The sequence below is a fragment of the Stegostoma tigrinum genome, chromosome 4 (genome assembly GCF_030684315.1).
Source record: "Stegostoma tigrinum isolate sSteTig4 chromosome 4, sSteTig4.hap1, whole genome shotgun sequence".
Taxonomy (NCBI): domain Eukaryota; kingdom Metazoa; phylum Chordata; class Chondrichthyes; order Orectolobiformes; family Stegostomatidae; genus Stegostoma; species Stegostoma tigrinum.
The window spans coordinates 98,179,543-98,193,440 of record NC_081357.1 but is presented as its reverse complement, the minus strand read 5'-3'; the positions used below and the strand labels follow the sequence as shown (position 1 = coordinate 98,193,440).

Here is a 13,898-nt window from a genome sequence, read left to right as displayed (position 1 = left end):
TCTCTCCAAGTGTAAATATATTTCTGTCCAGAAGCATTCTCTATAATAACTTTTCCACCACTGAGATTAGATATTGAGATTATTAAAATCCAGTACACAGAGAATTGGGGGAAATGTCAAGATGCAACTGTAGATGTCTCAGACAATAATTCACCAGAAATTCCTAACAGGGAGAAATATGCTATTATTGGGAACTAGTGCCTGTCATTGTTTATTCATTGCCAAGAGCTGTATGTATCATTGCTGCCAATTTTATGAACGTAATTTTGTCGCATTCACAATTATCTGTACCTTTGGGTAAGTGGAGAAGCTGATGTCATTTTGAATCTTCACATAAACTAGATCATATTTTTAAACAGTTCTGTGATGTATCAGATTAAGAGTTTCAATTTTATTGTGAACTCAGTAAAATTGCCATCTAATATAAGCAGAATCAGGACTCGCAGAAATGTACGTGAAAGAATTTTTCTCAAAGACATCAAGAACTTTTCTTCCTTTTGTCAGAAGAGATATGAACTGACTTCCTTTAGGGAAGTGCAAAAGAGATGTTTGTGTCTGGAGTCAACGGAAATTATGCACAGAAAATGTAGTCAAACCAGATTAAGTATCTTGTCCAGAATTTTATTTTCATTTTTTCTGAGTAATTTTTCGAGGTTGCAGTGTGGATCTGCAAGCATTGTTACAAATGTGTCGCCACATGCTCTTGGCAGCAATAAGTTTCAGATCACTGAAATTCTTCTTCCATTCATTCACGAGATGCCTACATCACTGACTGAACCAGCATTTAGTACCCATCCCTGGTTGTTCTTGAGAAGGTGCTGGTGACCTGCCCTTTTGAACCTCTGCAGTCCATGCAGTGTAGGTACACTCCAACAGTGCAAATAGAGAGAGTTTGGCCTAGGATTTTGACTCAGACAGCAAAAGAATGATGACATAGTTCCAAAACAAGATGGTGCGTGACCTGAGGGGGATCTTGCAAATGGTGGTGTTCCCGTGTGGCTGTTACCCTTGTCCATCTATGTGGTAGAAGTTAAAGTTTTGGAAGGTATTGTTCAAGAAGTCTTGTGATAAATTTTGTTTGCAAATAAAGTATTGCCATTGTGCATCAGTGGTGGAGGGAGTGAATGATTAAGATGTTAGGCGGGTTGTTAGTCCAGGATTGTCTGGAGCATCCTAGATGTTTGTGAAGCTGCACCCATCCAGACAAATGAGGAATATTCTGTCACATTGCGATGTGTAGATTTTGAATGGTCACTCAGGAGACAGGAGGTGAGTTATTTGCTTTGGAATTCACAGCTTTCCACCTGCTCTTGAAGTCGCAGAATATATATTACTGATTCATTCAGTTTCTGATCAATGGCAACCTTCAGGATGAGATAGTGGAGGATTCAGCAACATTTAGACAGTTGATTGTCAGTGGATGATGGTTGGATTCTCTGCTGATGGGGTTAATCATTCCCTGACACTTGTATGGTACAAATCAGCCCAAACTGAATATTGTCTGGATTTTGCTGCGTTTGAACACAGGCTATTTCAGTATCCATTTGATATCGCTGTTGACACCACCTTCCATTATTTTGCTGATGTTTGAGAGTAGGTTGTTCTACTTTTGATGCACAGGACATAAGTAAACAATTCTCCATGTTCCCAGGCAGATGGGGTGATAAAGTGTAAAAGTATTCTTATCTGTAAAAAGTAGTTTCCAGAAGATCATAAGTTCTCTCATTAAAGAGTGAAGACTGATGGTGAGTTTAACCTGAGAGGCATCGTGTCTCAGGTGAGGGGTGAATTTGAGAAGGCGGGACCTTCATGGTAACCTCAGCCAAAGCAATATCTGTAGAGGCTACTGACAAGACACATCTAAGTACTGCATATTGTTTTGGTCTCCTTAATTTATGAAATTCGTATTTGCCTTGGAGGCAGTTCAGAGCAGATTCACCAAGTTGATTCTTGGGTTGAAAGGTTTGTCTTACGATGAAAGATTGAGCAGGTTGGACCAATAGTCTTTGGAGTTTAGAAGAATGAAAGATGATCTTATTGAAACACAAGATTCTGGAGTGGGTGGTGAATTGACATATCTGATTCTAAGAAGATGTTTCCTCTTGTGTGAATCCAGAACAAAGGGGCACCGTTTTACAATAAGGGGTCTTGCTTATAAACTGTAGGTGAGGATAAATTTCTTCTCTCAGAAGGTTGTTAATCATTGAAATTTGCTGCCCGAGAGAGAGCACTATCATTGAATATATTTAAGGCCAAGTCAGACAGATTTTTAATTTGCAAAGCAGTTAGAAGTTATTTGGGGATAGGTACAGAAAGTGGAATTAAAGCACAAAGGTCAGCCATGATTATATTGAATGATGGAGCAAGCTTGAGGGACTAAAGAGCTGCTCATGCTCCAATTTTTTCATGTTCCAGTAGTTCCTTGGTACTGCCCCTACAGTACTGCAGTAGTAGAGTAGTCCTCAGTATTACCCATCTGACAGTGCAACATTCCTTTAGTATTTCATAGAGCAGTGGAGCAAAATTGTTTTGAAACTCCCTGTGCTCTCTGTTCATAATGCCTTGTTGCATCCTCTATTATCCACACCGCATCCTCTATTTTCTGCTGCCCTTGCTTTGTCCTCTATTCCTGTTGCCCTCACTGTGACATCTATTGCCATTATGCCTGCTGCATCCTTTATCTGCATAATGTCCCAGAAAACAGCTATTGCTTGGATGGATTGGAGACAAATTCTTGATGCTTATTCTCAGTTTCCCTGTATCCTAATAGCACAGCTTACGTTCTCAGCTCTTAACTGTAGAGGGGATGATCTCACGTGACTGCAATTTGTTTTACCTACCTGTCTTCCTCTACAGGCTTTATAAATCATGCATTTAATTTTTCTCTCTGAACAAACAATAATAATTTCTTTTAGTTATACACTGTTGCACTTACCCATGGCAACCATTGTGCAATTGATATAAAATGATAAGGCTGATATTCTAGAACAAAGGAGTGTCCTGGGGCTTTTAACACGTGCTAAGCAACAATAATGTTGTGACATATCCTTAGTGAGTGTTCCAGAAATAGCTGGAAGATTTCAAATAAACATGTTGGTATTTTCTCAGTTGGATCAATAAATTAAAATGACAAATATTGTATTTAACTGTCCGGTATGGTACTGGCCCAAACAGCCCAGAAAGGCCTTCGCTTCAATCCTAAGGAAATTGATCTCAGCTGAGAAAAGAGATGTTTGAATTGTGTGTGCTGGCTCTAAGCGTATAGAGAAGAGGCAGTTACAGACCCTTTTCCTGATTACAGTGCAATGAACACTGCTGAAAAATATGCTGAGGAAGATTACACAGGAACTTTCAAAAACCATTTGACATGTACATGTAGAGTTCTAATCTGTGAGCTTTGGTGGGGGGAAAAGGCCTGATGTTCAGGATATAATTTGACATCTGTTTCAAAGGGTCAGTGCGGGCACCACGTCTCATATGATGCATGTTTAAGTGGCCACTTTCTGTGTTGTAAGGTTCATTGATTCAGTTTCTGCTGCCTTACTTGGATTACTATTTCTGTTTACCTCATTGTGTGTTATTCCTGTTGCCCTTACTGTTTCCTCAATTTTTTTGCTTTCTCTGTACTCTCTATTCTGCTCTCACCTTGTTCTACCTTCTATTCCAGGGTTCACGCAGTGTTTCCCTGTCATTTTCCTACTGGGTCTTCTCCCACAAATAAATACTTTTCTGACATACTCGCTGGAACAAATAGACATGCACATCTTTGGCGGATCTGGTATGTATCACACAAGATAGTAGTAACTGCAGATGCTGGAGGATCTGAAATAACAAGGTGTAGAACTGGATGAACACAGCAGGCCAAGCAGCATCAGAGGAGCAGGAAGGCTGACGTTTCGGGCCTAGACCCTACTTCAGAAATCCTTCATTTCTTCACCTTGTTATCTCTGCATCACACAAGTTTTTTATTTTTCTGTCTAAATTTACAAAAGAAAACAAGTGAAAAACTACTTGTATTCCACACTAAAATGTATGTTCCCTGCATTGTATCTAATTTAGAATACAAATTTATAAGCAAAATTCTACAAATGCTGGAAATTTGACATTAAAAAAAAACACAAAATGCTCGAGAACCTCAGCAGGCCTGTGGAGAGAGAAAAACAGAATAAGCGTGGAATGACTGTTCTTCAGGATAGACAGGGGTTCAGAAATGGTGGTTTATATGCTGTTGACAGGAGAGGAGGAGTGCGTGAAACAGATTGAGGGTGTCCAGAGGAAAAGACAAATGGAGTGCTAGTGGTGGTAAAGGAGGGTTAGAGATGTAAAGTATGTGTGAATGAGAGGTGTGAAAGGGCTTGGATTACTGGACCCCATAGAGTCATCACTTGATATAAAGGGAAGCAAGCTGTCTGAAAAAGTTAGCAAGATAAGTTCTGTCTTATGTTGTAGGATTGTTGCTTTTGCATAGCTGCAATCATTGCAGTGTGGAAGTTGTAAGATGAGTACAGCCAAATGCCTGTTGTTTGATGTACTGTGCAGCAGTTCTGTGCTTGAGGCTTCACAACACAGACAACCACCACTTCACCATTTCTGGGAAAGACCAGAGAACAATTAAAATCTTGGCCAATTACATTGAAAACATACTGAAGAAAATCTTACTGAGCGCTTTAGACAATGAAAACTAGTCCCAGAGATTGTTTTGGCTCTGACTTACATAACCAGGTACCAACCTCACGTACAAGTGAGCTCAACTTGGGCCTCTACTGTTTGTAATTTTTATTAATGACTTGGATGAGGGGATTGAAGGATGGGTCAGCAAGTTTGCAGAAGACACAAAGGTTGGAGGTGTCGTTGACAGTATAGAGGGTTGTTGTAGGCTGCAGCGGGACATTGACAGGATGCAGAGATGGGCTGAGAGGTGGCAGATGGAGTTCAACCTGGATAAATGCGAGGTGATGCATTTTGGAAGGTCGAATTTGAAAGCTGAGTACAGGCTTAAGGATGGGATTCTTGGCAGTGTGGCAGAACAGAGGGATCTTGGTGTGCAGATACATAGATCCCTTAAAATGGCCACCCAAGTGGACAGGGTTGTTAAGAAAGCATATGGTGTTTTGGCTTTCATTAACATGGGGATTGAGCTTAAGCGTCGTGAGATCTTGTTGTAGCTCCATAAAACTTTGGTTAGACTGCACTTGGAATACTGCGTCCAGTTCCGGTTGCCCTATTATAGGAAAGATGTGGATGCTTTGGAGAGGGTTCAGAGGAGGTTTACCAGGATGCTGCCTGGACTGGAGGGCTTATCTTATGAAGAGAGGTTGACTGAGCTCGGTCTGTTTTCATTGGAGAAAAGGAGGAGGCGAGGGGACCTAATTGAGGTATACAAGATAATGAGAGACATAGATAGAGTTGATAGCCAGAGACTACTTCCCAGGGCAGAAATGGCTAGCACGAGGGGTCATAGTTTTAAGCTGGTTGGAGGAAAGTATAGAGGGGATGTCAGAGGCGGGTTCTTTACACTGAGAGTTGTGAGAGCATGGAATGCATTGCCAGCAGCGGTTGTGGAAGCAAGGTCATTGGGGTCATTTAAGAGACTGCTGGACATGCATATGGTCACAGAAATTTGAGGGTGCATACATGAGGATCAATGGTCGGCACAACATTGTGGGCTGAAGGGCCTGTTCTGTGCTGTACTGTTCTATGTTCTATATAATCCAAATCTACCTTTAATGTTATCATGACTATCAACAGTTACTTCCAAGCATATTCAGTCAAAATAAATGACCCACATAAACATTATCTACATCATTTACTACTTTATTGAAGTCTATCAAATCAACCACAAACATACATCTTCTAAGTAAGAAGACAACTTAGTTACTTTTATTCTGCAGGCTTCGTGTAAACTTCAGAGCTATGTTACATCACAACATCCCCTCATTGTGTTGAACTCTAGAGAATTGCTACTACTGTATTCTCATTTGCACCATTGTAAAGCAGTAACTAGTGCCTCTATCATTCTTTCTCAGCCTAATGCTCAGACAACCGCCCCCTCTCTCCCAACTGCTTTTTCTAATTGCAGTCAGAGCCGCTTCCAAACGCAACGAATCAGTATAGTAATGTGTCATTTGATCAGGGTTGTTACTATCACTGGAGCTAGTTCATATCTTTTTTTCTTCATTATTTAGTCAGTAATAGAGTCGGCAGTGAGTGACTGGGGACTGCAGATTTCAGTCCAATTGTAAATCAATGTAAAGTTCCTTTCTGTCATTAAATAGCAATCATTTCTGTATTGGATGTATGCTTTTTAATTGTGAACCTACTCCAGTATTGGTATAAGGTTCTCAAAATGACAGAACTTTTTTATTAAATGAATATCGCTGGGTAGGCCAGCATTTAATGCCTGTCCCTAATGACCCAGAACCACATTGCTATGGGATCTGGAGTCATACGTGGGCCAAACCGGATAAGGATGACAGTTTCCTTTCCTAAAGGACATAAATGAACGAGAAGTGTTTTCCCACCAACAATCAACAACAGTTTCACTGTCAAATTTAGACTCTTAATTCCAGATTTGTATTGAATTCAAATTCAAATAACAGGAATTTGAACCTGGGTCTCCAGAACGTTACCTGGGTCTCTAGATTGATATTCTAAAGCTTTGCTACTGGACTGTTTCTCCACAAATTTACAGCATAAAATCAAGTTATTCAGACCAGCTGGTGCGCTCTGGTGTTCATGGTCCATAGGCGCCCCATCCTACCCTAGCAAACCGCTTTGGCGAGCACGTCGCAGAACATCTATATTCTGCTCTCAAAAATGACCCTGAACTACCTGTTTCCTGCCACTTCAATGCACCACGCTGCTCCCTGGCCAACATTTCTGTCTCTTCTGACTTGCTGCAGCGTTCCAGCGAAGCCCAATGCAAGGTGAACGAACAACACCTCATTTCCCACTTGGGGACCCTACAGCCCTCCAGACTCAATAATGAGTTCGATAATTTTAGGGCCTAAACTCTCCCATGTTCCAGCCCCCTACCCCACACACCAGGCCTTGTTACCACATAGCCTGCCATTACATCACACATCCCATGTTGTTAGCCACTAACAGTTCCCATTATAACTATTCACCCTCCCATCCTGATCATTGGCAACTCCTTTGTCTGTCCAACTGTCTTTCTGTCTCTTTGAGCTCTATCCTATTGTTTATTTCCTACCCCACCCACCTCCCTGTTTTCTGCATATAAGCTGACGTTTTCCCAGCCACCATCAGTTCTGAGGAAGGGTCACCAGACCCGAAACATTAACTCTGCTTTTTCCTTCATAGATGCTGCCAGACCTGCTGAGCTTCTCCAGCAATTTTGTTTTTGTTCCGCCCTAGCAATGTATCCATCTATTCCTGTGGCAGATTCAATGGTGGATTTTGAATCCAGCAATTTATGTTCAGGTCTTGGGACTCCCATGGTGCAATAGTAGTGTACCTAACTCTGACCCAGAAGGTCCCGGCTCAAGTCTCCAAAGATGTGTTGTGACCTGCCCAAACAGATTGATTAAAAATCCTTATCCATCTATTTCTTTCTCACTCATGTATTTATCTAACTTCCTTTTAAGCTCATTTATGCAGCACATCTCAATTATTTCTTGTGGTAGAAAATTCAAATAAAAGACTTTTCCCCTGAATTTTAATTTGGATTTATCAATGACTATTTAAAATTTTGGTCTGCCGACACATCTTCTGAATGTTTACCCGATAAAACATTTCAGGATTTTAAAATTACTTTTTCAACTCAACCTACAGTTTTCCTTGTTCTAGAGAAGAGTCTTAGTCTGCTGAATCAGTTCTGATAGTTTTAAATTCCCAGTTCTAAAGTCATTCTTCAGTTTTTTTTGTACTTTCTCAAATATTTCTATATCCTTTTGATAAAAAAAAGACCAGAATTGTGCACAGTATGCCAAGTGTGACCTAATAATGGTTCTCATATGAATTTAGAATTGGTCCTGTACTTTCCAAATCAATCCCATTGGAAATATATTCCAATGTTCTGATTTTTTTTCTTATGGCCTTAACTTGTATTACCACTTTTAGTAAGTAGTGTACTAATACTTTCAGATCCTCTCTGCCCTATTTAGGCACCTATTATCCAAACAACTATGTGGTCTACTTATTCTGCCTGCTGAAATGAACTACCTCTCACTTTCTTTATTGCAATCAATTTGCTTTTTGCATGTCTATTTGGATTTACTTGTGCACCTCTTCCACAAGGACATGGGAAATGTGGTCTTAGTTAATACAGTTAATGCTCCTCTAGAGGGAATGTGGGGACGCTTGTTGGCTGTGGAGAATTTTGTGGCATTTAACAGTAATATTACGTCCGTACTCATGTTTTTCAGCAACAACAGGGCTAATCTCATCACTGTATGGCTTTTCCCGCAGTTTATTTGCTGTATCGCTGCTATATGCATTATGTTTTGGCACAATAAAGGTAAGCTCTTAATTGTATGTTTGAGCTAAGGCTAATATATATACCTAGGTTCCTCTGCTCCTAACCTACTTTAAAATTGTACCCTTTGTTTTGTGTTGTACTCTGCATTGTTTCCATTTAAAATGAATCATTAAATTTAATCTGTCAAATTTCTGCCCATTTGACCAACTTATTGATATCCTTTTGAAGTTTTGCGCTAACCCTCTCTCAGTTTACAATACTTCAAGTTTTGTATCATCTGACAGTGTTGAAATTGTGCCTTTGTATATCAAGATCGAGGTCAATAATATGACCCTGCTCAGAAACAGCAGGAATCCTAATATCAACTCCTTGGAACTCAGCTATTAGCCTTCCTCCAATCTGAAAAATATCCATTAATTACTACACACTGTTTCCTGTCTTTCAGCCACTTTGATTCCATGCCTCTAATGTTCATTTTGTTAATGAGCTCTAACTTCACTCTCCCATTTGTTGTGTGGCACTGTGGTAAATTCCTTTTTAGGATTACATAACAGCATAAAGAGCATAACCCTTATCAATATTCTCTGTTACCTTTCTTAAAAACTCCAGAACAGGGTGAAATAAGTCTTGGGTTGGAGTGGGCAATGAGTTAGAATATTGACAACCGGTTTTACAAACTTGTTTTTCCCAATAAATCATAGTATCCCTACAGTGTGGAAACAGGCCATTTGACCCATACTGCCCCTCAAAAGTCCATCCCAACCGTCACCCCCCTCCCCCACAACCACCAACCCAGCCTTGTACCCTGCATGTCTCGTGTCCAATCAACCTAACCTGCACATCTTTGGACTATGGGAGGAAACTAAACTCCACACAAACAGTCGCCTGAGGCTGGAATTGAATCCAGGTCCCTGGGGGGTGCTGTGAAGTGTTTCCCAATTGGGAGGGAACATTCCTGTCTGGTGATTGTTGTGCAGTGTCCATTCATCCATTGTCATAGCGTCTGCATGGTTTCACCAATATACCGTGACTCAGGGTCTTCGGTTCATGTCGCAGTGCAGGTAACCGCACGCGCTCGCACGCACGCACACACACACACTTGCTCGCATGCACGCACACACGCACGTGCACACACACTCGCGCGCGCGCACACACACTCACATACAAACCCTGTCGTACACACGGACTATCTTTTTCTCTCTCTCTCTCTCTCTCATGCGTAGGCACACTCTGTCTCAAGCATGCACACTCCCTCTCTCGCGCACACTCTGCCTCTCTCACACGCGCGCGCGCACACAACCCTGTGGCGTGCCTTTGCATTCGTGGATTTGTAATTGCAGATACATTCTATTTTGTTCAAAAAGCATACAATTTGTAAACAGTCAATGTGGCATTTTATGTATTCCTACTTTGGAAATAAAACCAGTCTGATTCCAAGTTAAAACACTCTCAAATTCTAAACCAGGCCTCACACCTACAATGCCTTGTCTGACCTGAAATGTTACCTCTGTTATACTGATAAAACCTTTAGTGATATCAGGGCAGTGACTTGTAAGAAATTCTGGGATTTGCATGTTAATCAATCAGAACCTGCATCTCCTTTCTAACTGATTAAAGATTTAACAGCCATCTTAGGTTTGTTCAACATGTCCCTGTCAGTTCTATGCCCCTTTGATCTTTTGCTTATAAATTCTGTGTTTGATGCCAGATCTCTCACATCTAAAGAAGGAGCGAGACTCCAAATGTATGTGGTTTCAAATAAACCTATTGGATTACAACCTGGTATTCTGATTTTTGACCTTCTCCACCCCTGTCCAACACCAGCACCTCCACGACATGCTAATCTCATTTGTGGAACCTTATCAAACACCTTCTGAAAGTTCACAGAAATAACATCCACTGGTTCTACCTATCAACTTTATCAGTTACATCCTCAAAATCCCAGTAGATTTGTCAAGCAGGATTTCCCTTTCATAAATCCATGCTGACTCTGTCTGATCTTGTCAGTGTTTTTGAAAGTTCTGTTATTCAATCTTTTATGGTGGACTTTAACACTTTACTTACTACCAAAGTCAGGCAAATCTGTAATTCCTTGTTACCTTTCTATCTCCTATTTTTAAATATAAGGGTTACATTAACCATCCTCCAATCAATAGCAAATGTTCCAGAGGCTGTAGAATCTTGAAAGTTGACCACCTGGGCCACTTCCTTAACCTACACCCCAGAGTACTTATCAGTTCTGGAGTACTCTGGTGGCCTTTAATCCCATATGTATTTAATATGTTTATAAAATATGGTCTGTTGTCTCTTTGTTTCCTATTATAAGTTGCCTTACTTCTGAATGTAAGCTATGTCCATTTGACTTCACTAAGCTTTTCTGTACATGTTCCTGTAGATACTTTCACAGTCAAATTTGTATGTTCCCACAAGCTTACTCTTGTACTCTGTTTTTCCCCTCTTAATCAATCCCTTTGTCCTCCTTTGCCCAAATCTAAACTGCTCCCAGTTCTCTCAATTATTGCTGTTTTTGGCTAACTTGTATAATCCCTTTGCCTATCTGTCTCATACCATCCTTCATTTCCCTTGTTAGACATGGCTGGGCCACCTTTCCCATCTTATATTTGTGCCAGATAGGAATGGACAATTGTTGCTGTTCATGCATCCTTTAAATGTTTGCCTTTGCCTATTTACTCTCATCCCTTTAAGTAACATTCCCCAATTTAGCCAGTTTGCACCTTTATACTGTCTTAATTTTCTCTATTTAGGTTCAGGACCTGTCTCAGAATCAACACTATTGTTCTCCACCTTAATGAAAAGTTGTATTATATCATGGTTACTTAAAGTTTTGGCAAAGATCTGTAGCTCAGGTTGTGGATGTGATTATTGACTTGCTTGCCGAGCTGGTTTGTTTTTGTTCAGACATTTCGTCACCATGCTAGGTGACATTATCAGTGGACCCTCCGATGAAGAGATGTTTACATTACATTGGACAGACAGGAACGAAACTAGTCATCAGAATGCATAAACATCAGTTAGCAGCAAAATGGCACAATGAACTCTCCTTAATATCTGTACATCCAGATGATGAAGGCCATCAGTTTAACTGGGACAAAGTAACCATAGTAGCCCAAGCCAAACATGGACACACATGGGAATTCCCAGACCAATTCTCCACCAATTCTTCAATCAACAAACATATTGGACCCCATATATAAACCCATACAGATCAAAACCGGAAATGACAGTACTCACCACAACAGACCAGACAGTAAAAATTCCAAGCAGAGTAGAATAACATTGCTTCATCAGAGGCTCCACTGATGATGTCACCTAACATCGTGACAAAATGTCTGAACAAAAACATGCCAGCTCTGCGAGCATGTCAACAACCTCATCAAGGTTACTCTTCCACAAGGGTGTCCCACAGCCAGATTACCAATTATGCCTTTCTCATTACACTACACTCAGCCTCGGATGGCCTGTTCACTTGTTGGTTCCACAATGTATTGACCCAGAAAACCATGTCTTAATACTCCAGGAATTCCTCCTCTACAGTACTTTTACTGAATTGATTTGCCCAATCTATATGCAGTATTAAAGTCACCTCATAACTATCAGCCTTACAGAGATTGAAGTCATGACCTTGGCATTATTAGTACCACACTGTAACCAATAATTTATGGGTAGAGATGGTATTCAGCCCTTTTAATTGACATGATTTGGCCAGCTTTAAGTCTACAGTGCTCTAAATGACTCATCTGCATAATTGAGGAGCTTTCAAATTGAAGACTCCACTTAAGATGTAAAGTTGAACAGTGCTAAGTGGTAAAGTTGGACATTTAATTAAATAAGTGGCACTGTAATCTATCTCTTGTATTGCAGAGACCATGGGATGCTCAGCATACTCCAGTGTTATTTTCAGCTTATTGTGGACTGCTGGTTGCTTGTTCCTATCACCTCAGCAGACAAAGCAGTGAACCAGCAGTATTGATGTAAGTCATTTTGTTAAGAATGTTAACAATTGTTATCCAATAAGAGATTCAGGCACCTGCCTGTCCAAACGAAACTTTGGTTTCAAATCAGATTGATTCACAAAGTTAACTTACTAACGGATGCATCAGTGAAAATAGAAGGATGCAGGAATAATTGTGTCATGAAGAAAGATAATTGTAAAATCAGAAAATGCTGGAAATACTCAGCTGATCTGGTAGCATCTGTGGCCTGAGAAACAGATTTAATGTTTTAGGTTGATAACCTGCCAACGTAAATAAAAAGTCGTGGAAATCTGAAATACACTCTCCTTTTCCAAAAGGCTGTTGAATGCCCTGAGTCAGTTGGAGCTTTTGTGATTTTTTTAAGTATCAAGAAATTGGAACATAGCTAGTTAAATGATTATATAAAACCCTCAATTAATCAATTCAGTGATTATGTGTAATCGATTATGTAAATAAGTTTGCATATCAATGCTGCTGTGTGATTGGTATTGTTATTTTGCTACAGGTCCCTAATTCGCTCTAAGTTGTTCAATGAGTTGGACGTCCAGAATCCAGAGCATCCGCTGTCAGAAAACAAAGATGTTCTTCCTGAAAAACTAAAGAATTCTGTGGTATATGTTCCTTTCCACAGTCAATAATCAATATGATGGTTTGACAACAGTGCTGTTTTGATGCATTAAGATAATGTATATTTCATTTACATTGCAGACTGGAAACTTCTCACGCATTTTCATAAGACTACTGCAGTTTTATTTCAGAATCCAGGGCATCAAAGAGCTAAATTAGAAGTAATTGAATTGACTTGGCTTCTAATCACTTAAGCAAAAATAAAGTGACTTAATTGAAGTATTTAAAGCGAGAGAAGGATTTTTTAAAAGAGTAGATAGAGATAAACTATTTCCTCTGGCAGTGAAGTCTAGAACAAGAGGCTATAACTTTAAAATGAGATCTAGACTATTTGGAGTGACACCTTACACAGGAAGAGTATGGGGGAATCTGCAATCTCTCCAACAAAGGAATAAAGCTAATTCAGATCTAGTATTGTGTTATGGGGTATATTTAATTACTAATCTCCACATAAAAGATCTGCTGGGGAAAATGATCATAATGTATTTGAATTCGATATTAAGGTTGAAAGTGATGTGCTTCAGTTCTAAACAAGAAATTTAAACATCATAAAGTCAATGACATAGGTCTGAGGGAAAAGCTGTCTAAAATTGATTGGGTAAATGGACTACCAGGTGTGGTTGTAAATAAATAATGAAAAATATTACAGAAAACATTCAAAATGTTTATCAAGAACATGGTCTGTTAATCAAAATCTCAGCAACAAAGAATAAACTCTGGCTTAATAGGGGATAGTATTAGATTAAAAGAGAGGGCTGATGGAATATAGTCAGTCCTATTATAGAAAATGATGCTATAAAAATAATGGAGTCTATGGGAAAAGGGGCGGACCACCA

The 13,898-nt window shown here is 39.9% G+C and overlaps 1 protein-coding gene across 1 annotated transcript in view; it reads left to right on the top strand.

Moving 5' to 3' along the window:
* LOC125452477 (pecanex-like protein 1) overlaps positions 1 to 13,898 on the top strand; it is a 244,466-nt gene that overhangs the window by 101,097 nt on the left and 129,471 nt on the right. Inside the window, exons 14-17 of the mRNA XM_048530940.2 lie at positions 3,668 to 3,778; positions 8,388 to 8,479; positions 12,323 to 12,432; positions 12,941 to 13,046. Coding sequence (XP_048386897.1) covers positions 3,668 to 3,778; positions 8,388 to 8,479; positions 12,323 to 12,432; positions 12,941 to 13,046 — 419 coding nt within the window. The remainder of the gene's footprint in view (positions 1 to 3,667; positions 3,779 to 8,387; positions 8,480 to 12,322; positions 12,433 to 12,940; positions 13,047 to 13,898) is intronic.